The sequence below is a fragment of the Oncorhynchus mykiss genome, chromosome 5 (assembly GCF_013265735.2).
Source record: "Oncorhynchus mykiss isolate Arlee chromosome 5, USDA_OmykA_1.1, whole genome shotgun sequence".
NCBI classification, from domain to species: Eukaryota; Metazoa; Chordata; class Actinopteri; order Salmoniformes; family Salmonidae; genus Oncorhynchus; species Oncorhynchus mykiss.
The window spans coordinates 45,764,949-45,790,123 of record NC_048569.1 but is presented as its reverse complement, the minus strand read 5'-3'; the positions used below and the strand labels follow the sequence as shown (position 1 = coordinate 45,790,123).

Genomic DNA, 25,175 nt, shown 5'->3' with positions numbered 1-25,175 from the left:
CTGACCATTGTCACCTGACCTATAACATTATTTAATGTATAGCCATTTTTCCTAGTCAGGAGAAGTTCCAAGGCCCTATGGATGAAGAATATCCTTGTGTTAGACACGGGGTCATGGCCTGGCCATGTGGTGGCATGAAGGTTAGCTAAGACCTCTCACTATGACTAAGTGAGATCAAAGCCACAATGTTCCAGTGTTCACATGCAGCATGGGCCAGAGGATGTGTGTGGGGACAGATGGATTGGACTGTACCTCAAAACTCATCTGTCATTTAAACAGTCCTGCATCTCTTCTCCTGCCTCACTGGGTACTGCTGGGCTCCATTATTCAGGGGCCAGCAGTGTGGGTGAGTGTGTGTGTGTGTGTGTGCACACATTTTTGTGAATGCAAACATTCTGTGGTAGTCGTGCACGAAGACTCACCTGGGATTTTGTTGACATCTGCGGAGAATAGCCAATCGGCAGCCTTCTTAGCATCTGGCCCGGTGAGGTAAAACTTTCCAAAGTAGGACATGTTAAACACCGAGACTCCATGTCTGCACGTCAGACACTCATTTTTTATCTGAAAAACAAATAACCATCCCTGTAAGGACTGAAATCTCAGCTGAAAAATCTACCAAATTAATTCATGAAGCAACATTTGGTCACTAAGTGCTTTACAGTAACCCAACCAAGACCGCAAAAAGCAACTGCCAGCACAGTGGCAAGGGGGGAAAAAAGACTAGAAGGAATAAAGCTTGAAAGGAACCAGATTCAGAGGGGGAGACCCATCCTCTGGTTGCACCGGGTAGAAGTTGAGAGTACCAACAGATGCTTACCACGTGGTGATGTGGAGGGTAGTCAAACGTGTACTCCTTGCCAAGCAGCTCGTTGTATTTGTAGTTCTGGTTCTTGCTAATATCATAAGCCCCGTACCAATCATAGTCCAGAACCTACAACCACAAACATTAGGTCAATGATCAGAAACTTTACTTTATCTCCTCTCTGCACGAACCACCTGACCCGATGTTATCAGATGGTATGAACTTGCTTTCAAATCCTTTCAAGAACAACAATTCATTATCATCCATTGTGACAGGTGTCCCCTGGAACCGTTTCTAGGGCTTAGGTGCATTGCCCAAGGGCACAACAGCAGGAGACAGATGAAGGATTTCAAACCAGCAATCGCTCAGATGTGTGTTTCTTACTGGAGCAGCGCCGTCCTGGTTGAACCATCCTGGTCTCTCCCAACCATGTCTCTCCTGGAACACGCAGCCCTGCTCCGTCAGAACCTAGAGAAACAGTGACACCATCTATTAGCATTGCAATTAGCCTTCACACACTAATAACACAGACAGAAGGGGTAAACCAGACACGTCACAGGGGCTACAACATTTTCTCACCACCAAATATGGTAGTCAGAGTAGGAAGTAGGATGGAGGAGGAAGGAGGATGGAGCTAGGTGAAACTAGGCCGACAAAGCAAATTCTCTCGGATAAACATCGGATCTCAATACATTTTGTCGGTTCCCAAAACGACAATATGTTACGAACACTACATTTTAGAGACTTGATGCTTTGCCAAAGTTATAAAAAATTGCCCACGTGTCTGAGACATATGTGGCAGGGTCTACAGACAATCGCGGACTACAAAGGGAAAACCAGCCACGTCGCGGATACCGACGTCTTCAAACATAGAATGTGGGGAATGGTCAGAGGCGATCTAAAGAACACCAATGTGTGTGTTATTTTGTGATGTCATTAAAAATGTTATAAAGGAAATACTGTAACTTGGAAAGTATACACACTACACATACAAAGTTTCCAGCCGAATCTTTGCACATGAAATATGAAAAATTATTAAAGTGTTTTTGTTAAGAGGGGCATGATTTTGAGTCACCTTCCGGACAATCACTGGTACGGCTGAATAGTGTGACCATTTTACTACTCTTTTCAAACCATTGTATTCCGCTACTCTCATCACCCCCACTGGGAACCATCGACACGGCTGGCTAGCCCATCTTCAAATAAGCATCTTCAAGAGTGAATGGAAGTAGAATAAACTATTTCTGTTCAGGACTACACAACAAGTCACAGGATACCGGATGATTGCAGAGGAGAAAAACAGAGAAACCCCTTTTGAACAATACAAGCCTTACAAGCGCGCAGCGAAAAAGCCCAACCCCCTTTCCAAGGCGGCTGGTTCGGAGAGATACACAGTAAACCAAGGCATTTTCACATAAATACATTCATGTTTTCTTACTCCAAGCAGGCGGCGGTTCGTGTGCAAAGTATAAGTGAGAGTAGTTTCTAAAATGTACTAACGTTAAAGGGTCTTTGTCCCTCTATGCCTTTTATAACAAGCAGCCATATTGGCTATACCACTTCCGGGTTCTGCCTTTCGGGCTCCACGGGGCACAAGCAACATTTCAGCGACTCATGGAGTCCTGCGGCCACACAGTGAGTACACAGTGGCTTATCTGGATTACATAATTGTGCACAGTGACAATTGGGAGTCACATCTGTGTAAGTTACAGGCCGTGGTTGATGCGCTAAGGGATGCAGGTCTGCCCGTGAACCCCCACAAGTGCAAGCTGGGCTACACCGAAGTGGAGTACTGGGGATATCAGATCGGGAAGGGAAATGTGAAATCCCAAGAAAAAAAAAAAGCGCTGCCATTAGGGGGATGGCCGGTCCCCCGAACTATTAGACATTCACTTCAACAGGTAAAGCCTGTTAGTTTCCGTTGTGTCCGGGTAGCCACCCAATGCGTCCTCTGTCTGCTAAGAACATATCAATGTGTTTGATGATGTTGTAAAATATCACCCAGATAGGCCAGCCGTGTGAGAAACTATTCATCATGCAAGCGGTCAGACAAGTGAAAATTATGGTCAGTAAAGAAAACTAAGCCTGTATCTCAATTCAAAACAATGTGTCAATACTTTGCCCCTTGATAACCAGCTCACATCTGTGTGTTGTAAAAGCGTTACATGGTCGCTGCCCATATCATTGCATAATGCAGAAAATACACGAGAGTTCAGGGGCCTTGCTTTAACAAAGTTAACAATTTTCACTGTGGTGTCCAAAATATGTTTCAAGCTGTCAGGCATTCCCTTGGCAGAAAGAGCCTCTCTGTGGATGCACCCAAGTGGCGTCGGGAGCAACTTCTTGCATGAGCGTTACCATTCCAATATGTCTCCTTGTCATGGCTTTTGCGCCATCAGTACAGATACCAACACATCTTCACCACCAAGGTCCATCTGATGTCACAAAGCTGTCCAGTACTTTAAAAATATCCTCTCATGTCCTGGTTTCCAGTAGTTTGCAGAAGAGGATGTCTTCCTTAATTGACCCCCCATAAACGTAACGGACACATACTAGGAGCTGTGCCAGGCCAGCCACGTCTGTTGACTCATCCAGCTGTAACGCATAGAATTCACTGGCTTGTATGCGAAGCAGTAATTGTTTCAAAACATCCCTTGCCATGTCACCGACGTGTCGTGAAACAGTGTTGTTTGATGAAGACATTGTCTGTATTGTTTTTTTGGCCTTTTCCCCAAGCATTGTCCCAGACATATCCATGGCAGCAGGAAGTATTACATCCTCCACAATAGTATGGGGCTTGCTTGTCCTTGACACTCGGTAGCTCACCATATAAGATGCGTCTAGCCCCTTCTTATTAATGGTATCTGTTGCTTTTATACATGTCTTACTAGTCGAAAGTCATCTTTATTCTCGCTCACTTATTTTTCAAAATTGTCATGTTTTGTTTCTAAATGTCTGGCCTAGAGTAACGTTTAAATGTAAATTATTTGACTAGGCTACCTGTATTTGACATTGTGTTGTTATTTCGCTGAACACTAGATGGTTTTATTTTAGGCAGTGAAATGAGGCTACTCAGGAGAGATAACCTCACCAAAATGTATAGCCCCATTGGAAAATATAAATGTACACATTTCTATTTGGCGAACCCCCGACACCCAGTTTGGGAATACCTGCTCTAGAAGATATGCTAAGAGACGTTAAAAAAAAAAGCACAATTTTTTTTAGCGAGAGGTTAATGATAAGTCACCATGACTAGGCGTGGAATTGCCGGAGAACAGGTCCGCCAAAATTAACTTCTTCGATATAGGGAGCGCTCTTTTAATTTTTGGATGAAAAACGTTCCCGTTTTTTTAAACAAGATATTTTGTCACGAAAAGATGCTTGACTATGCATATAATTGACAGCTTTGGAAAGAAAACACACTTACGTTTCCAAAACTGCAAAGATATTGTCTGTGAGTGCCACAGAACTGATGTTACAGAAAAAACCCAGATAAAAATACAATCAGGAAGTGCCGCATTTTTTGAAACCGCCTCATGGCAATGACTCCTTATATGGCTGTGGAGGAGCTAGGAGTCAGCTTACCTTTTCCACGTTTTCCCCAAGGTGTCTGCAGCATTGTGACGTTTTTGTAGGCATATCATTGGAAGATTGATCATAAGAGACTACATCTACCAGGTGGTCGCTTGGTGTCCTCCGTCGCAATTATTGCGTAATCTCCAGCTGCAGTATTTTTCCGTTTGCCTCTGATGAAAAACCGACTGCCAGGAATGATTTTTCATCGAATAGAATTGTGAAAAACACCTTGAGGATTGATTCTAAACAACGTTTGCCATGTTTCTGTCGATATTATGGAGCTAATTTGGAAAAAAGTTTGGCGTTGTAAGTGACTGCATTTATTTATTTTTTTCTCTTAGTCAAACGTGATGAACAAAACGGAGCTATTTCTCTTACACAAATAATCTTTTTGGAAAAAATGAACATTTGCTATCTAACTGAGAGTCTCGTCATTGAAAACATCCAAAGTTCTTCAAAGGTAAATGATTTTATTTGAATGCTTTTCTTGTTTTTGTGAAAATGTTGCCTGCTGAATGCTTGGCTTAATGCTATGCTAGGCTATCAATACTCTTACACAAAGGCTTGTGTAGCTTTGGTTGAAAAGCATATTTTGAAAATCTGAGATGACAGTGTTAACAAAAGGCTAAGCTTGTGTTTCAATATATGCATTTGATTTCATTTGCGATTTTCATGAATAGGAAACGTTGCGTTATGGTAATGAGCTTGAGGCTATGATTACGCTCCCGGATACGGGTTTCGAGTCGCAAGAAGTTAAACACCACTAGCGAGGACGTAAACGATCAAATTACCCCCGCTCTCACTCAAAACCCTATCCAGGGCCCACTCAATCAGGAAACAAGCCCACGGGCTTTGGCTATAGACTCCGATAGAAATGTTGTGACGCACAAGGTAACCCACATGATAACAGCCAATTCCACTCAAACTCCGATAAATCGATTCGTTTTCACCATGAACACAAATGACCCATCACCCCGTTGCGATCACTCAATCCACTTTGTGAAGAATATAACCAGAAAACAAAACTCAGAGGCCATACCTCAAAACAGTCGTCGGAGGACTGCTTAAGCTGTGATGCGCTAATTGATTCAGGCTCGACAATATCGCTCATCTCTCAAACACTGTTCAATGATTTCAAAAAGGTCTGAACCCAGCTAAACGTTGGTTAAAAAAAACGGAATGATGCGACACTAAACTTGAGGTTTCACTCAAGACTACCTCGCCTCTCAAAATGCGACCCATGCTGAAACTACACTTCAGGCTTGTTCACCCTGTGTATGTTACCAGCCTCAAAACGGAACCCCTGCTACTCGGAGCAGACTCGATGGATCATTTGGTCCCACTGATGGATTGGAAAAACAACCAATTGTGGTCACAAGTAGCCATGCCGCCTCAACTGACCGTAAGGTCTCCTCCGGATGCTGGCCGCAACACAGTCATCCACAAAGAATATCTGTGGACAGGACCCCTTGGGAAACAAGCGTTTCGACACCTCTTGGTGCAGAATGTGACTCAAGCAGATATCACGATATCTCGTCACTATTCTTTTCATGATTGCAAGCCAGCATTCTCTGTGAGTGAACAACTTCACTCCTTCTTGGAGTCATGCCATACTGTAGCTAAGATTAACTTCCCCTTGTCCTTCAGACACTTCCGCAAGCACCACGTCCGTCTTCAGGAAACAAAGCATCAACGTTCAGAGTGGACTCTGCTTCCGATGATATATTTTCCGCTTTGAGGGGGACTGAAACCCCTAACAATGAAACTAACGGCGTCAGTCCTGCCACTGACCCGACTGGTGAAACACTGTGCAATATCGCAGAAAGATATCCTAATACTAGCTCAGACCCATGATGAGCCTTGACTTTAATTTGGGAGATGGTAACTCTTTAATGAACCGCTATCATGGTGCCCCAATTCTTAATGAGTAAATTGTTACAGGATTAATCTAAATGGGGTAACAATTAAACATAGTTAGTTGATTAGATAAAATAACAGTCATCAGATTCAAGTTAAAAGCAAAATCACGACACCATCAGGCATTATCATAACTTGTATTGTAAAGTTCCTATTAACATTAAATACCATAGTGTCAGTCTTTATTATTGAACAATTACCATAATCATTACTTTTCTTTGGTCACTAATGGACTCCAATATTTAAAGTGCCTAGAAATGAGTCATTTCTCTCTCTTAACAGTTAGAACCCTGGTTGCTAAGCGATCCCCCTCATTCTGAGATTCTGAAGGAAGGCTCTTGGCCAGGAGCGGAGAGGTAGGCAAAGTCTGAGTCACAGGCTGCTGTCTTCTCAACCAGAAAACATGTATTTTCCTGCTTTCATAACGATAATAATGCTGCCGTATCATAATTATACCCAACAAAAATATTAAAACGCAACATACAACAATTTCAAAGATGTTACTGAGTTACAGTTCATATAAAGGAAATCAGTCAATTTAAATAAATTCATTAAATCTAATTTGAATTTGTCACATGCACCAAATACAACCGGTGTAGACCTTACAGTGAAATGCTTACTTACAAGCCCTTAGCTAACAATGCAGTTAAGAAAAGATAGATACGAGGCTATATACAGAGGGTACCGGTACAGAGTCAATGTGCGGGGGCACTGGTTAGTCGAGGTAATATGTACATGTAGGTGGAGTTATTAAAGTGACTATGCATAGATAATAAAACAGCAGCAGCAGTGTAAAAGAGGGGAGGGAGATGCAAATAGTCTGGGTAAATATTTGATTAGCTGTTCAGGAGTCTTATGGCTTGGGGGTAGAAGCTGTTAAGAAGTCTTTAGGACGTAGACTTGGCGCAAACGGTACCGTTTGTCGTGTGTTAGCAGAGAGAACAGTCTATAACTAGGGTGGCTGGAGTCTGACAATTTTTAGGGTCTTCCTCTGACACCGCCTGGTATAGAGGTCCTGGATGGCAGGAAGCTTGGCCCCAGTGATGTACTAGGCCTGTACGAACTACCCTCTGTAGTGCCTTGCGGTCGGAGGCCGAGCAGTTGCTATACTAGGCGGTGATGCAACAAGTCAGGACAGGATGCTCTCGATGGTGCAGCTGTATAACTTTGAGTATCTGAGGACCCATGCCAAATCTTTTCAGTCTCCTGAGGGGGAATAGGTTTTGTCGTGCCCTCTTCACGACCGTCTTGGTGTGCTTGGACCTAGTTAGTTTGTTGGTGATGTGGACACCAAATAACTTGAAGCTCTCAACCTGCTCCAATACAACCCTGTCGATGAGAATAGGGGCGTCCTCGAACCTCCTTTTCCTGTAGTCCACAATCATCTCCTTTGTCTTGATCACGTTGAGGGAGAAGTTGTTGTCCTGGCACCACACGGTCAGGTCACTGACCTCCTCCCTATAGGCTGTCTCACCGTTGTTGGTGTTCAGGCCTACCACTGCTCTGTCATCGGCAAACCATAATGATGGTGTTGGAGTTGTGCCTGGCCATCAGTCATTAGTGAACAGGGAATACAGGAGGGGACTGAGCACTCACCCCTGAGGGGCCCCGGTGTTGAGGATCAGCATGGTGGATGTGTTGTTACCTACCCTTACCACCTGGGGGCAGTCCGTCATGAAGACCAGGATCCAATTGCAGAGGGAGGTGTTTAGTCCCAGGGTACTTGTGGGCACTATTGTTTAGTCCCAGGGTCCTTGTGGGCACCACTATTGTGGGAACTATGGTGTTGAAAGCTGAGCTGTAGTCAATTAATAGCCTTCTCACATAGGTGTTCCTTTTGTCCAGCTGGGAAAGGGCAGTGGAGAGTGCAATAGCGATGACATCATCTGTGGCCCTAATCTATGGATTTAACACGACTTGGGAAGGGCGCAGCCATGGTTGGGCCAGGCCCAGCCAATCAGTGTGAGTTTCTCCCCACAAAAGGTCTTTATTACCCACAGAAATACACCTCAGTTTCATCAGCTTTCCAGGTGGCTGGTCTCAGACGATGACACAGGTGAAAAAGTCGGATGTGGAGGTCCTGGGCTGGCGTGGTTACACGTTGTCTGCGGATGTGAGGCCTGTTGGACCTACTGCCAAATTCTTTACAGCGACGTCGAGGCGGCTTATGATAGAGAAATTAACATTAAATTCTCTGGCAACAGTTCTGGTGGACATTCCTGCAGTCAACATGCCAATTGCAAGCTCCCTCAAAACTTGAGACATCTGTGGCATTGTGTTGTGTGACAAAACTGCACCTTTTAGAGTGGCCCTATTGTCCCCAGCACAGGGTGCCCCTGTGTAATGATCATGCTATTTGATCAGCTTCATGACATACCTGTCAGGTGGATGGATTATCATCTTGGCAAAAGAGAAATGCTCACTAACAGGGATGAAAACAACATTTAAGATACATATTTTATTTCCGCTCATGAAACACACTACATGTTGTGTTGATATTTTTGTTCAGTACATATAGTTCCAAAAATAATAGCAGCTGTTTTGATTGCCGTTGCCATGCCAATGGAGCCCTTCCATTACTTTGAGTTGGGAGCTCAGTTGGCTGAGGGCAGCATTGATTTAATCCAATATGATCGTTTTACTGCAGATGGATAAACAGTCAGCTGGAAACACAGATAAAACCTTGTGTTACGGTGAGTGTGTTTTGAACCTCGAGTGTGTTGTAATGAGGACAGAACAGCACAACCAAATTGAAAAAGAGAACACAATACATTGGTGTGTATGCGTGTGTGTTTCTGTTCATGCAAAGTAGTCATAGTACGTGACTGAAGCTCAATCGATATGAACAAGACTCTCTCGCACGCATGCATGCGCACAGCACAACACCCTTGATCAACAGTCACACAACACTCAACCCAGAGAGAGAAGCGTTCTTTCTTATAAGACGGAGATAACCTCGATATTTGAAGTGTCTCGTTTAGGAGCCATCTTAGCAGGGATCGCACGTGTAACAAACGAGCAGCTAGCAACTTTATTGCTAACTATCTAGTGACCTGCTCACTAGATTAATGGAGAGGGCTGGCTGCCAGTTAGGAGGTATTTTTGGAACATTTAAGCAGTGCACCATCTCTTTATTCAGTAGCTTAGCAACAAGTCCTACACACGCACACACCGCTTACCTCAGGCACACGATCATGATCTATCATTTTTTTTTAATCGAGTGTCACTTTCTTCAAATGACATGGCGAGGGGTTTTAAATGATTCCACTATCTGTTAATGATGTACGGTAATTGTCTCAAAGGGCTGAGATGTCAATTGAGGCATACTATGAGAAAATATGGTAACTTTTTTACTGTATGCAGTGGTTGTAGAGTATGGCTTCACGGCTCACTCAGAGTAAAACAAAGAGACAGGAGTGCGGGCACACAGACCACTACCCCCACCCGCAACACAAAAGCACGCACACAATTTCCATTTGTTCTGTCGTCACATTACTCTTGTCAATTAGCCAAATCGCATGGTGAGGTGAGAGAGGCTAATAGAATAAAACAACCAGAGGCACCTTTCTCCTCCTCTCCTCCCGAGGAATCACTCTCCTTTATCTCTCTCACTTCAATTAAATCCAGACGACTGTCTGTTTATTATTATGTGTTAACATTGGTTAGTCTCCCAGCCAGAGAGAGGTAGGTAGCGAGAGAGAGGGGAAGCGAGAGGTAGAGAGAGAGAGAGGTAGAAAGAGAGAGAGAGAGGTAGCGAGAGAGGTAGCGAGAGAGAGAGAGAGAGAGAGGTAGAGAGAGAGAGGTAGAGAGAGAGAGGTAGCGAGAGAGAGAGAGAGGTAGCGAGAGAGAGAGAGAGGTAGCGAGAGAGAGAGAGAGGTAGCGAGAGAGAGAGAGAGGTAGCGAGAGAGAGAGAGGTAGCGAGAGAGAGAGAGAGGTAGCGAGAGAGAGAGAGGTAGCGAGAGAGAGAGAGAGGTAGAGAGAGGTAGAGAGAGAGAGGTAGAGAGAGAGAGGTAGAGAGAGAGAGGTAGAGAGAGGTAGCGAGAGAGAGAGCGGTAGCGAGAGAGAGAGCGGTAGCGAGAGAGAGAGCGGTAGCGAGAGAGAGAGTGGTAGCGAGAGAGAGAGAGGTAGCGAGAGAGAGAGCGGTAGCGAGAGAGAGAGCGGTAGCGAGAGAGGTAGCGAGAGAGAGAGAGGTAGCGAGAGAGAGCGGTAGCGAGAGAGAGAGAGGTAGCGAGAGAGAGAGCGGTAGCGAGAGATGGCAATGCCAATGGCATGTACCAGATGCTCAGCAGGCTCTGCTCACACTTACTGGCCTGAGGCCAAACCACGACCAACAACATTGGACACTCTATGGAACAAAAAGCCTTCACTATATTATCCTGGAATATCCAAGGCCTGAGGTCATCTGCCTTTGGCCTAAAGAGCAGAAACCCGGACTTCACCAAAGAAATCGGTAATACAGACATTGTCATCCTGCAAGAAACCTGGTATAGAGGAGACGGACCCACTGGTTGCCCTCTAGGTTACAGAGAGCTGGTAGTCCCATCCACCAAACTACCAGGTGTGAAACAGGGAAGGGACTCAGGGGGTATGCTAATTTGGTATAGAGCAGACCTAACTCACTCCATTAAATTAATCAAAACAGGAACATTTTACATTTGGCTAGAAATTCAAAAGGAAATTATCCTAACAGAGAAAAATGTCCTCCTGTGTGCTACCTATATCCCCCCACTAGAATCCCCATAATTTAATGAAGACAGCTTCTCCATCCTGGAGGGGGAAATCAATCATTTCCAGGCCCAGGGACATATACTAGTCTGTGGCGACCTAAATGCCAGAACCGGACAAGAACCTGACACCCTAAGCACACAGGGGGACAAACACCTGCCTGGAGGTGACAGCATTCCCTCCCACATATGCCCCCCTAGGCACAACTATGACAACATAACCAACAAAAACGGGTCACAACTCCTGCAGCTCTGTCGCACGCTGGGTATGTACATAGTCAACGGTAGGCTTCGAGGGGACTCCTATGGTAGGTACACCTATAGCTCATCTCTTGGCAGTAGTACTGTAGACTACTTTATCACCGACCTCAACCCAGAGTCTCTCAGAGCGTTCACAGTCAGCCCACTGACACCCCTATCAGACCACAGCAAAATCACAGTCTACTTAAACAGAGCAATAATCAATCATGAGGCATCAAAGCCAAAGGAACTGAGTAACATTAAGAAATGCTATAGATGGAAGGAATGCAGTTTGGAAACCTACCAAAAAACAATTAGGCAACAACGAATTCAATCCCTTTTAGACAATTTCCTGGGTAAAACGTTCCGCTGTAATAGTGAAGGTGTAAACTTGGCAGTAGAAAATCTTAACAGTATATTTGACCTCTCAGCTTCCCTATCAAATCTAAAAATCTCAAATAGAAAACCGAAGAAAATTAACAATAATGACAAATGGTTTGATGAAGAATGCAAAAATCTAAGAAAGAAATTGAGAAACCTGTCCAACCAAAAACATAGAGACCCGGAAAACCTGAGTCTACGCCTTCACTTTGGTGAATCACTAAAACAATACAGAAATACACTACGGAAAAAGAAGGAACAGCATGTCAGAAATCAGCTCAATGCAATTGAAGAATCCATAGACTCTAACCACTTCTGGGAAAATTGGAAAACACTAAACAAACAACAAGAATTATCTATCCAAAATGGAGATGTATGGGTAAACCACTTCTCCAATCTTTTTGGCTCTATAACAAAGAATAAAGAGCAAAAACATATACATGATCAAATACAGATCTTAGAATCATCTATTAAAGACTACCAGAACCCACTGGATTATCCAATTACATTGAATGAGTTACAGGACAAAATAAAAACCCTCCAACCCAAAAAGGCCTGTGGAGTTGATGGTATCCTCAATGAAATGATCAAATATACAGACAACAAATTCCAATTGGCTATACTAAAACTCTTTAACATCATACTTAGCTCTGGCATCTTCCCCAATATTTGGAACCAAGGACTGATCACCCCAATCCACAAAAGTGGAGACAAATTTGACCCCAATAACTACCGTGGAATATGTGTCAACAGTAACCTTGGGAAAATCCTCTGCATTATTATTAACAGCAGACTCGTACATTTCCTCAATGAAAACAATGTACTGAGCAAATGTCAAATTGGCTTTTTACCAAATTACCGTACAACAGACCATGTATTCACCCTGCACACCCTAATTGACAACCAAACAAACCAAAACAAAGGCAAAGTCTTCTCATGCTTTGTTGATTTCAAAAAAGCCTTCGACTCAATCTGGCATGAGGGTCTGCTATACAAACTGATGGAAAGTGGTGTTGGGGGTAAAACATACGACATTATAAAATCCATGTACACAAACAACAAGTGTGCGGTTAAAATTGGCAAAAAACACACATTTCTTCACACAGGGTCGTGGGGTTAGACAGGGATGCAGCTTAAGCCCCACCCTCTTCAACATATATATCAACGAATTGGCGCGGGCACTAGAAAAGTCTGCAGCACCCGGCCTCCCCCTGCTAGAATCCGAAGTCAAATGTCTGCTGTTTGCCGATGATCTGGTGCTTCTGTCACCAACCAAGGAGGGCCTACAGCAGCACCTAGATCTTATGCACAGATTCTGTCAGACCTGGGCCCTGACAGTAAATCTCAGTAAGACCAAAATAATGGTGTTCCAAAAAAGGTCCAGTCACCAGGACCACAAATACAAATTCAATCTAGACACTGTTGCCCTAGAGCACACAAAAAACTATACATACCTTGGCCTAAACATCAGCGCCACAGGTAACTTCCACAAAGCTGTGAACGATCTGAGAGACAAGGCAAGAAGGGCATTCTATGCCATCAAAAGAAACATAAATTTCAACATACCAATTAGGATTTGGCTAAAAATACTTGAATCAGTCATAGAGCCCATTGCCCTTTATGGTTGTGAGGTCTGGGGTCCGCTCACCAACCAAGACTTCACAAAATGGGACAAACACCAAATTGAGACTCTGCACGCAGAATTCTGCAAAAATATCCTCCGTGTACAACGTAGAACACCAAATAATGCATGCAGAGCAGAATTAGGCCGATACCCACTAATTATCAAAATCCAGAAAAGAGCCGTTAAATTCTACAACCACCTAAAAGGAAGTGATTCACAAACCTTCCATAACAAAGCCATCACCTACAGAGAGATGAACCTGGAGAAGAGTCCCCTAAGCAAGCTGGTCCTGGGGCTCTGTTCACAAACACAAACACACCCTACAGAGCCCCAGGACAACAGCACAATTAGACCCAACCAAATCATGAGAAAACAAAAAGATAATTCTTTCCAATGTGTCAAGTAATTAACAAAAAAACTGAGCAAACTAGAATGCTATTTGGCCCTAAACAGAGAGTACACAGCGGCAGAATACCTGACCACTGTGACTGACCCAAAATTAAGGAAAGCTTTGACTATGTACAGACTCAGTGAGCATAGCCTTGCTATTGAGAAAGGCTGCCGTAGGCAGACATGGCTCTCAAGAGAAGACAGGCTATGTGCTCACTGCCCACAAAATGAGGTGGAAACTGAGCTGCACTTCCTAACCTCCTGCCCAATGTATGACCATATTAGAGAGACATATTTCCCTCAGATTACACAGATCCACAAAGAATTCGAAAACAAATCCAAATTTGAAAAACTCCCATATCTACTGGGTGAAATTCCACAGTGTGCCATCACAGCAGCAAGATTTGTGACCTGTTGCCACGAGAAAAGGGCAACCAGTGAAGAACACACACCATTGTAAATACAACCCATATTTATGCTTATTTATTTTATCTTGTGTCCTTTAACCATTTGTACATTGTTAAAACACTGTATATATATATATATATATATATATAATATGACATTTGTTTTGAAACCTCTGTATGTGTAATATTTACTGTTAATTTTTGTTGTTTTTCACTTTATATATTCACTTTGTATGTTGTCTACCTCACTTGCTTTGGCAATGTTAACACATGTTTCCCATGCCAATAAAGCCCTTGAATTGAATTGAATTGAGAGAGAGCGGTAGCGAGAGAGAGAGAGAGAAATTGGTAGCGAGAGAGAGGTAGCGAGAGAGAGAGAGAGGTAGCGAGAGAGAGAGAGAGGTAGCGAGAGAGAGAGAGGTAGCGAGAGAGGTAGCGAGAGAGAGAGAGAGGTAGCGAGAGAGAGAGAGAGAGGTAGCGAGAGAGAGAGGTAGCGAGAGAGAGAGAGAGGTAGCGAGAGAGAGAGAGGTAGCGAGAGAGAGAGGTAGCGAGAGAGAGAGAGAGAGAGGTAGCGAGAGAGAGAGAGAGAGAGAGGTAGCGAGAGAGAGAGAGAGAGAGAGAGGTAGCGAGAGAGAGAGAGAGAGGTAGCGAGAGAGAGAGAGAGAGGTAGCGAGAGAGAGAGAGAGAGGTAGCGAGAGAGAGAGAGAGAGGTAGCGAGAGAGAGAGAGAGAGGTAGCGAGAGAGAGAGAGAGAGAGAGAGGTAGCGAGAGAGAGAGAGAGAGGTAGCGAGAGAGAGAGAGAGAGGTAGCGAGAGAGAGAGAGAGAGGTAGCGAGAGAGAGAGAGAGAGGTAGCGAGAGAGAGAGAGAGAGAGGTAGCGAGAGAGAGAGAGGTAGCGAGAGAGAGAGAGGTAGCGAGAGAGAGAGAGAGGTAGCGAGAGAGGTAGCGAGAGAGAGAGAGAGGCAGCGAGAGAGAGAGAGAGGTAGCGAGAGAGAGAGAGAGGTAGAGAGAGAGAGGTAGCGAGAGAGAGAGGTAGCGAGAGAGAGAGAGGTAGCGAGAGAGAGAGAGGTAGCGAGAGAGAGAGAGAGGTAGCGAGAGAGAGAGAGAGGTAGCGAGAGAGAGAGAGAGGTAGCGAGAGACAGAGAGAGGTAGCGAGAGACAGAGAGAGGTAGCGAGAGACAGAGAGGTAGCGAGAGAGAGAGAGGTAGCGAGAGAGAGAGAGAGAGGTAGCGAGAGAGAGAGCGGTAGCGAGAGAGAGAGGTAGCGAGAGAGCGTAGCGAGAGAGCGGTAGCGAGAGAGAAGCGGTAGCGAGAGAGAGAGCGTAGCGAGAGAGAGAGAGTAGCGAGAGAGAAAGAGGTAGCGAGAGAGAGAGAGAGGTAGCGAGAGAGAGAGAGAGGTAGCGAGAGAGAGAGAGAGGTAGCGAGAGAGCGAGAGGGGTAGCGGTAGCGAGAGAGAGAGAGAGCGGTAGCGAGAGAGAGAGAGAGAGCGGTAGCGAGAGAGAGAGAGAGAGAAAGAGAGGTAGCAAGAGAGGTAGCGAGAGAGAGAGGTATGGAGAGAGAGAGAGGTAGCGAGAGAGAGAGAGAGGTAGCGAGAGAGTAGAGAGAGGTATCGAGAGAGAGAGAGGTAGCGAGAGAGAGAGAGGTAGCGAGAGAGAGAGAGGTAGCGAGAGAGAGAGAGGTAGCGAGAGAGAGAGAGGTAGCGCAGAGAGAGAGAGGTAGCGAGAGAGAGAGAGGTAGCGAGAGAGAGAGAGGTAGCGAGAGAGAGAGAGAGGTAGCGAGAGAGAGAGAGGTAGCGAGAGAGAGAGAGGTAGCGAGAGAGAGAGAGGTAGCGAGAGAGAGAGAGGTAGCGAGAGAGAGAGAGGTAGCGAGAGAGAGAGAGGTAGCGAGAGAGAGAGAGGTAGCGAGAGAGAGAGGTAGCGAGAGAGAGAGGTAGCGAGAGAGAGAGGTAGCGAGAGAGAGAGGTAGCGAGAGAGAGAGGTAGCGAGAGAGAGAGGTAGCGAGAGAGAGAGGTAGCGAGAGAGAGAGGTAGCGAGAGAGAGAGGTAGAGAGAGAGGTAGCGAGAGAGAGGTAGCAAGAGAGAGAGAGAGAGAGGTAGCGAGAGGAGAGAGGTAGCGAGAGAGAGAGAGGAGAGAGGTAGCGAGAGAGAGAGAGAGAGAGATATATATATATATATATAATATGACATTTGTAATGTCTTTACTGTTTTGAAACCTCTGTATGTGTAATATTTACTGTTAATTTTTGTTGTTTTTCACTTTATATATTCACTTTGTATGTTGTCTACCTCACTTGCTTTGGCAATGTTAACACATGTTTCCCATGCCAATAAAGCCCTTGAATTGAATTGAATTGAGAGAGAGCTGTAGCGAGAGAGAGAGAGAGAAATTGGTAGCGAGAGAGAGGTAGCGAGAGAGAGAGAGAGGTAGCGAGAGAGGTAGCGAGAGAGAGAGAGAGGTAGCGAGAGAGAGAGAGAGAGGTAGCGAGAGAGAGAGAGAGAGGTAGCGAGAGAGAGAGAGAGAGAGGTAGCGAGAGAGAGAGAGAGAGAGGTAGCGAGAGAGAGAGAGAGAGAGGTAGCGAGAGAGAGAGAGAGAGAGGTAGCGAGAGAGAGAGAGAGAGAGAGGTAGCGAGAGAGAGAGCGGTAGCGAGAGAGAGAGGTAGCGAGAGAGCGGTAGCGAGAGAGCGGTAGCGAGAGAGAGAGCGGTAGCGAGAGAGAGAGAGAGGTAGCGAGAGAGCGAGAGGGGTAGCGGTAGCGAGAGAGAGAGAGAGCGGTAGCGAGAGAGAGAGAGAGAGCGGTAGCGAGAGAGAGAGAGAGAGAAAGAGAGAAGTTCCGGAGTTCCAAATTGAGCAGCTGCTGAAAAAATGAGCTCCTGTATATATTGAGATTTAAATGGTTTTTTTAGAGTGAAGTACATCGAAAAAATCAAAAGAAAACTGCAAGACTCAATAGAAGACAATACAAGCAACAAACCAAAAAGACAGGATTTTGAAAAAGTAACTATTTTTCATAAAATTATACAGTTATCTTAGCTAGCTGAATTGTTAGCTGAATTGTTTACATGTTGCTAAGCAGTTGCTAGGGACTCTCCTGGAAGAAGCTAGCTAGCTTACAAAGAATAACAAAAAAAATATCTAGTTAACAGAAGAAAGGAAGACAAAATAAGGACAAAATAAGGACAGAAGAAAAAGGAAAAGAAAAAAGGACAACAAAGTGAAACAGTCCTCTGAAGAAACAAGAGAGCATTATACAAGAAACAGCACTTCTATTGCAACATTGTAGCCAACATCACCAGCGTTGCTATGGAAATTGTTTACCCACCAGACATCCAAACAGAGAAAGCTAAGAAAAGTTTCAAAGGTTTGTTGATGGGACAGAACCATGAATGCCTGTTTGCAGATCTTACCAGTTACAAAACAAGAGCAAATTTAATTTTTAATACCAATCGAGGGAACATATGGAAAAAGGTTATTTGCAACCATTTCCCTTTCTCAAAAAAGAGGGGCATCAGCCAAGGATGTCAGATCAGCATTTTTGAAGAAGCTGACCAGAGCAACACATATCAAACAGTAAACTTATATAATAATGGAACTGTATTGATACAAGGCAATGATTCAAGCCTCCAGGCTTTTGAGAATAGGTTTGCTACCCTAAAAGAAGACGCTGACATCATCTCAGAAAATGAGGAAAAAGTCAAGGAGGGAGATGGAGAAAAGCAGACCCCAATGGTCTCTGTGACCCAGCAGGAAGCCCTCAACGTCCCTTTACCTACCTCACCTGCAGCAGACAGAGTCAAGGACATGACAATTTCAATAAGAACACCTGCTATGCAACGTTTCCACAACACCCTCTCTCTAGTCGAAGCAGAGGTCATAGAACTCAGAGAGAAGAAGCTTCAAGAGGAGGACACTGTCCAGAAACTCAAAGAAGAGATGAAACAGTTCAGGGAGGAGAGCAGAGCATCCATAGCTAAATTAGAAAGCAGAATGGACAAGCTGAGTCAGACAAATGATGACCTCAGAGACCATCTGAGCACAACTAGAAAGGAGCTCGAACAAAAAGAGAGGTACATTGACACCCTCAACCGGCAGAGAGTCATTGTGTCCTCTGCATCTAGAAAACATGTCCACCAGCTTGGTACAACACAAGCAGAACCTGAGACCAGCATGGCCTCCACTACACAGCCGGATGACACTGCACCAGCCTACCAGTCTGCTCCAGCCCAGGTCAACCTACCAGCCTCTCAGTCTGCTCCAGCCCAGGTCAACCTACCAGCCTCCCAGTCTGCTCCAGCCCAGGTCAGAATACCAGCCTCCCAGTCTGCTCCAGCCCAGGTTAACCTACCAGCCTCCCAGTCTGCTCCAGCCCAGGTCAACCTACCAGCCTCCCAGTCTGCTCCAGCCCAGGTCAGAATACCAGCCTCCCAGTCTGCTCCAGCCCAGGTTAACCTACCAGCCTCCCAGTCTGCTCCAGCCCAGGTCAGAATACCAGCCTCCCAGTCTGCTCCACCCAGACAATCACCCACAACTGCAATTCTAATTGATTCAAATGGGAAGTTCTTAGTCCAGGAAAGATTATTCCCTAGACACCAGGTGTATAAGTTCTGGTGTCCTACAACTGAGAGTGCAATGCAGCTACTCAGTCAGACCAGGATTGACACCCCTGACAACATCATCATCCACACTGGCACAAACGACCTTCATGCCAAAGGTGAAAATGTATCTGGGGCAGTGAGAAGAGTGGCAGAACGGGCACAGGCTATGTTCCCAACAACCAATATAGTTGTGTCCACCCTCCTACCAAGAAAAGACTTCCCAGAAAAGTTGATCGACAAAATAAATCAACAGATCACTGTGGACTGTGCCTCACTGCTCAACGTCAGAACGGCTCACCACCCCACTCTGACATGTCAACACTTATATGATAATATACATCTTGATCAGGACAGTATCAGAACCTTTGCCAAGGACCTAAAAGATGCAACACTTGGCAGGGACCCACACACCCATCACCCCAGCAACAAAGGTCCCCCAGCCCCACCTTCTGAAACAACAGTACCTCCACCATCCCGAGGAGAAAAGAGCCAGACATGGCTTATTACAGCACAGCTCTACTAGACCAGGCCCAACACAGCACAGCTCTACTAGACCAGGCCCAACACAGCACAGCTCTACTAGACCCGGCCCATCACAACACAGCTCTACTAGACCTGGCCCATCACAACAAAGCTCTACTAGACCTGGCCCATCACAACACAGCTCTACTAGACCTGGCCCATCACAACACAGCTCTACTAGACCTGGCCCATCACAACAAAGCTCTACTAGACCCGGCCCATCACAACACAGCTCTACTAGACCCGGCCCATCACAACACAGCTCTACTAGACCCGGCCCATCACAACACAGCTCTACTAGACCCGGCCCATCACAACACAGCTCTACTAGACCCGGCCCATCACAACACAGCTCTACTAGACCCGGCCCATCACAACACAGCTCTACTAGACCCGGCCCATCACAACACAGCTCTACTAGACCTGTCCCATCACAACACAGCTCTACTAGACCCAGCCCATCACAACACAGCTCTGACCACTACTCCAGGGTCGGTCAGAACACTGCCCTTCAGGGAAGTAGACCACATGATGCAGTCCACACCATGTATCAATTAGATCGTCAGCCTACATATGCTGAGGTAACCTCTGGCAGAAGACCCCTAGAACAATCAGAGATAGGAGAGGTGCGCCAACTACTGCAACTAATATGCAGACTACTGAGCTAGACAGTCCCTTTAATTCACACACGGGCACGCACGCGCACACACACACACACAAACACACAGGGTTGCAGATTGCACATAACATAAGTACAATGCAATCTTATTCCATTCTTATTCATTTGTTTACAAATATTCCTAAATGTATTGACACCGGTATTATAATAATTATTATATGTAATGGTGTGTGTGTGTGTGTGTGTGTGCGCGTGTGTGTGTATGTATGTATGTATGTGTGTATATGTGTATGTGCATGTATGTGTGTATATATATATATATATATATGTATGTGTATGTGTATATATATGTATATATATATGTATGTATGTATGTGTGTGTGTGTGTGTGTGTATGTGTGTGTGTGTGTGTGTATGTATGTATGTATGTATGTGTGTATATGTATATGTATGTATATATGTGTATGTATGTGTATGTGTATGTATATATATATATGTATGTATGTGTATGTATATATGTATGTATGTGTGTATATATGTATGTATATATGTGTATATGTGTATGTATATATATGTATATATACATATTTTATTTTTTTTTGTTTTTTTCGATGTACTTTACTCAAACCAGTGAATATCACTTATTATAAATGAGATCATTAACTATCAGCTCTTGGAATATCCAGGGCCTATACTCTTCACATTTTGGTTATAAAACAACTAATCCAGAATTGATTAAAAACATCAAGGGACAGGACATCATAATCCTACTGGAAACATGGTGTCGTGGAGACATAGATACTCAGTGTCCCTCAGGCTATAGAGAAAGTTTACTACCATCAATCAAACATAAAAATGTTAAACGGGGCCGAGACTCAGGTGGAATCATCATTTGGCATAAGCAGGACTTAGCAATGAATGAAATGAAAAAAGGTACCACTCACATTTGGCTAAAACTTAACAAAGGTACAATCTATTGTGACAATGATGTATACATATGTGCAGCTTATGCTCCTCCTTCAGATTCATCATATTATGATGATCAGTTTTTTGACAATCTCCAGACAGAAATCATTACATTTCAGGCGCAGGGTAAAGTGCTTCTTTGTGGAGATTTCAATGCAAGAACAGGTTCTGAGCCTGACTACACTGATGCGGGAGGTAACCACCACATATTTGGACACCCCTCCTTGTACAGTAGCCCTATTATAAATAATAGAAACAGTCCTGACCAAATACTGAACAAAAATGGAAAAGAGTTAGTACATCTCTGTCGAGCCTTAGGCCTGTACATGCTTAATGGTAGAATCAGAGGGGACTCTTTAGGTCAGTTTACTTACTGCTCAGCTCTTGGGACAAGTGTAGTCGATTATGCCATCACTGACATTGACCCCTCCTCCATTAGTGCATTCACTGTCAGACCACAGACACCATTGTCAGATCACAGTCAGATCAACGTGTTTCTGAAGAAATTAACCGGCAATATTCATTCAAAAAAACAGCCCAATAAACTTTACAACATAAACCAATCGTTCAGATGGGCTCCAAACAGTGCAGAGGCATTCATTGAAACATTGAACTCAAATGAAATGATGAACTCTATACAGTTTTTCAATAACTCACAGTACCAAAACAATAAAGATGGTGTCAATTCAGCTACCCAAAACATCAACTGCATATTCCAAAAAGCAGCATCGAAAGCAAATTTGAGAAAACCAAAGCAATGCAACATCAGAAGCAAAAATCAAAATGTTACTGACAAATGGTTTGATAATGAATGTAAAACAATTAGAAAACACCTAAGACAAATGTCAAACAAAAAACATAAGCAGCAAAACAACCCAGAGCTACGATATGAATACTTTGAAACTCTGAAACAGTATAAACAAACACTGAAATGCAAGAAATGGAATTATACCAACAAGACACTTGATGAAATTGAAAACGCAATTGACCAAAATCAGTTCTGGGACATGTGGAACAATTTAAGCACAACAAAGCCACAAGAATTAGCCATACAAGATGTAGGAATTTGGAAAACTTACTTTGATAATCTATACAAAAACATCCCACAAAAAGACTTAAACCAGAACCAATTAGAAATTAAAGAAAAATTGAACATCCTGGAATCAGTCATTAAAAACAACCAAAATCCATTAGATTACCCAATAACCCAACAAGAACTAAATGAAAAGCTAAAATCTATTAAATCAAAAAAGGCTTGTGGTGTAGACAACATCAGAAATGAAATGCTGAAAAACAGCACACCTGAGTTGCAAAATGCTGTGCTTAAATTGTTCAACATGGTTTTAACTTCTGGCTGCTTCCCTGATGTCTGGAACCAGGGGCTCATCTCCCCTATCCACAAAAGTGGAGACAAATCAGACCCCAATAATTACAGGGGAATTTGCGTCAACAGTAACTTGGGAAAGATTTTCTGTAGCATTTTGAATTCAAGAATTCAAACCTTTCTTCAAGAAAAAAATGTAATAAGTAAATGTCAAATTGGCTTTCTCCCTAACCATCGCACTACTGACCATATATACACCTTACACACACTAATTAATAAACACGTCCACCAAAAAAAAGAGGGCAAAATCTTTGCTTGCTTTATTGACTTTAAAAAAGCATTTGATTCGATTTGGCACGAAGGGCTATTCTACAAAATTCTACAAAGTGGGCTTGGTGGTAAGGTGTATGACTTAATAAAATGTATGTACACAGAAAATAAGTGTGCAATAAAAATCAAAAACCAAAGAACAGAATTTTTTTCACAATGTCGAGGTGTGAGACAAGGCTGCAATTTGAGTCCAAATCTTTTCAACATTTATATCAATGAATTAGCAGACATGTTGGACCAATCTCCAGCCCCAGGACTCACACTATTTGACACAGAGGTGAAATACCTGCTATATGCTGATGACTTGGTACTTCTATCACCAACCAAAGAAGGTCTTCAACAAAACATTAATATTCTGGAGCAATATTGCCATAATTGGGCCCTGGCAGTAAATTTCCAAAAAACTAAAATCATGATTTTCCAAAAAAAACCCAGATGTCAGAAACAAAAATGTAAATTCACCCTGAACAACACCTTAATTGAACACACAAAAAATTACACCTACCTTGGTCTGACCATATCTGCATCGGGAAACTTTAATATGGCAGTGAAGGCACTCAAAGAAAAAGCCCGCAGAGCAATGTATGCAATAAAAATGAAATTATTCAAAATCAACATCCCAATTAGAATTTGGACTAAAATATTTGACAGTGTAATCCTACCAATAGCACTTTATGGAAGTGAGGTTTGGGGGCCACTCAATAAACTGGATTTTAAAATGTGGGACAAACATCCAATTGAAACCCTACATGCAGAATTCTGTCGGAAAATTCTACAAGTCCAGAGAAATACACCAACTAATGCATGTAGGGCAGAATTGGGCCGTTTTCCAGTAATAATGAAAATACAGAAAAGATCATTAAAATTTTGGCTACATCTAAATTCAAGTCCAAATTCGAGTCTGCAATTTAAAGCACTTCAAGCCCAAGAGCTGAGCCCAGAAACGAGCCCTCTCAGTCAGCTGGTGTTGGACCTCACCAATCAAGCTGACACCAGCACTGCTTCAAAAGAAAGAATTCCAATAAACAAAATCATGAACCAATCAAAGGAATCATACTTACAATACTGGAAAAACGAAACAAAATCCCAAAGCCGACTAAATTGCTATCTGACCCTAAACAGAGAATATGAATTGGCTGATTATCTCTACTCTGTCAGAGATACGAAGCAGAGACAGATCCTTACCAAGTACAGGCTGAGTGACCACCGATTGGCAATAGAAACCGGCAGACATAAAAAGACATGGCTACCCAAAGAAGAGCGTGTATGTGGTCACTGCATGACAGGGGAGGTAGAGACAGAGATGCACTTTCTCCTTTACTGTGATAAATATTCCTCACAAAGAGATTCATTATTCACAGAAATGACTACATATATTCCACATTTTTACAAATTGAACCCAGAGGAAAAACTAAGAATACTCATGGGCGAAGGAGCAATGGCTCCTCTTGCAGCCAAATATGTATTTTCCTGCCATAGCCTGAGGGACACTGAATAATAACATCTGCATAGTAAACAGTAACTTACTTATTATTACTATTATTGTTATTACTATAATTATTAATGTTTACTGTAGACTGTTACCATTTTATTGTATTTATTTTTGTATTATTATTTACTACCATTTTATATTATTATTTGCTATCATTTACAATTTTGTTACAATGTATATTGTATACATTGTTGCTTTGGCAATATTGACACAATGTTTTTCATGCCAATAAAGCAGCTTGAATTTGAATTTGAATTTGAGAGAGGTAGCGAGAGAGAGAGAGAGAGGTAGCGAGAGAGAGAGAGAGAGGTAGCGAGAGAGAGAGAGAGAGGTAGCGAGAGAGAGAGAGAGGTAGCGAGAGAGAGAGAGAGGTAGCGAGAGAGAGAGAGAGGTAGCGAGAGAGAGAGAGAGAGGTAGCGAGAGAGAGAGAGAGGTAGCGAGAGAGAGAGAGAGGTAGAGAGAGAGAGGTAGCGAGAGAGAGAGAGAGGTAGCGAGAGAGAGAGAGAGGTAGCGAGAGAGAGAGAGAGGTAGCGAGAGAGAGAGAGAGGTAGCGAGAGAGAGAGAGAGGTAGCGAGAGAGAGAGAGAGGTAGCGAGAGAGAGAGAGAGGTAGCGAGAGAGAGAGAGAGGTAGCGAGAGAGAGAGAGAGGTAGCGAGAGAGAGAGAGAGGTAGCGAGAGAGAGAGAGGTAGCGAGAGAGAGAGAGGTAGCGAGAGAGAGAGAGGTAGCGAGAGAGAGAGCGGTAGCGAGAGAGAGAGCGGTAGCGAGAGAGAGAGGTAGCGAGAGAGCGGTAGCGAGAGAGCGGTAGCGAGAGAGAGAGCGGTAGCGAGAGAGAGAGCGGTAGCGAGAGAGAGAGAGGTAGCGAGAGAGAGAGAGGTAGCGAGAGAGAGAGAGAGGTAGCGAGAGAGAGAGAGGTAGCGAGAGAGCGAGAGGGGTAGCGGTAGCGAGAGAGAGAGAGAGAGCGGTAGCGAGAGAGAGAGAGAGAGAGAGCGGTAGCGAGAGAGAGAGAGAGAGAGAGAGCGGTAGCGAGAGAGAGAGAAAGAGAGGTAGCAAGAGAGGTAGCGAGAGAGAGAGGTAGTGAGAGAGAGAGAGAGGTAGCGAGAGAGGTAGCGAGAGAGAGAGAGGTAGCGAGAGAGAGAGAGGTAGCGAGAGAGAGAGAGGTAGCGAGAGAGAGAGAGGTAGCGAGAGAGAGAGAGGTAGCGAGAGAGAGAGAGGTAGCGAGAGAGAGAGAGGTAGCGAGAGAGAGAGAGGTAGCGAGAGAGAGAGAGGTAGCGAGAG

General features: G+C 44.0%; 1 protein-coding gene across 1 annotated transcript in view; it reads right to left on the bottom strand.

Annotated features, from left to right (window-relative positions):
• sardh (sarcosine dehydrogenase) overlaps window positions 1-25,175 on the bottom strand; it is a 126,730-nt gene that overhangs the window by 46,161 nt on the left and 55,394 nt on the right. The window contains exons 13-15 of the mRNA XM_036977676.1: window positions 1,187-1,270; window positions 818-931; window positions 423-561 (exon numbers count right to left, since the gene is read on the bottom strand). Of these exons, the coding sequence (XP_036833571.1) occupies window positions 423-561; window positions 818-931; window positions 1,187-1,270 (337 nt within the window). The remainder of the gene's footprint in view (window positions 1-422; window positions 562-817; window positions 932-1,186; window positions 1,271-25,175) is intronic.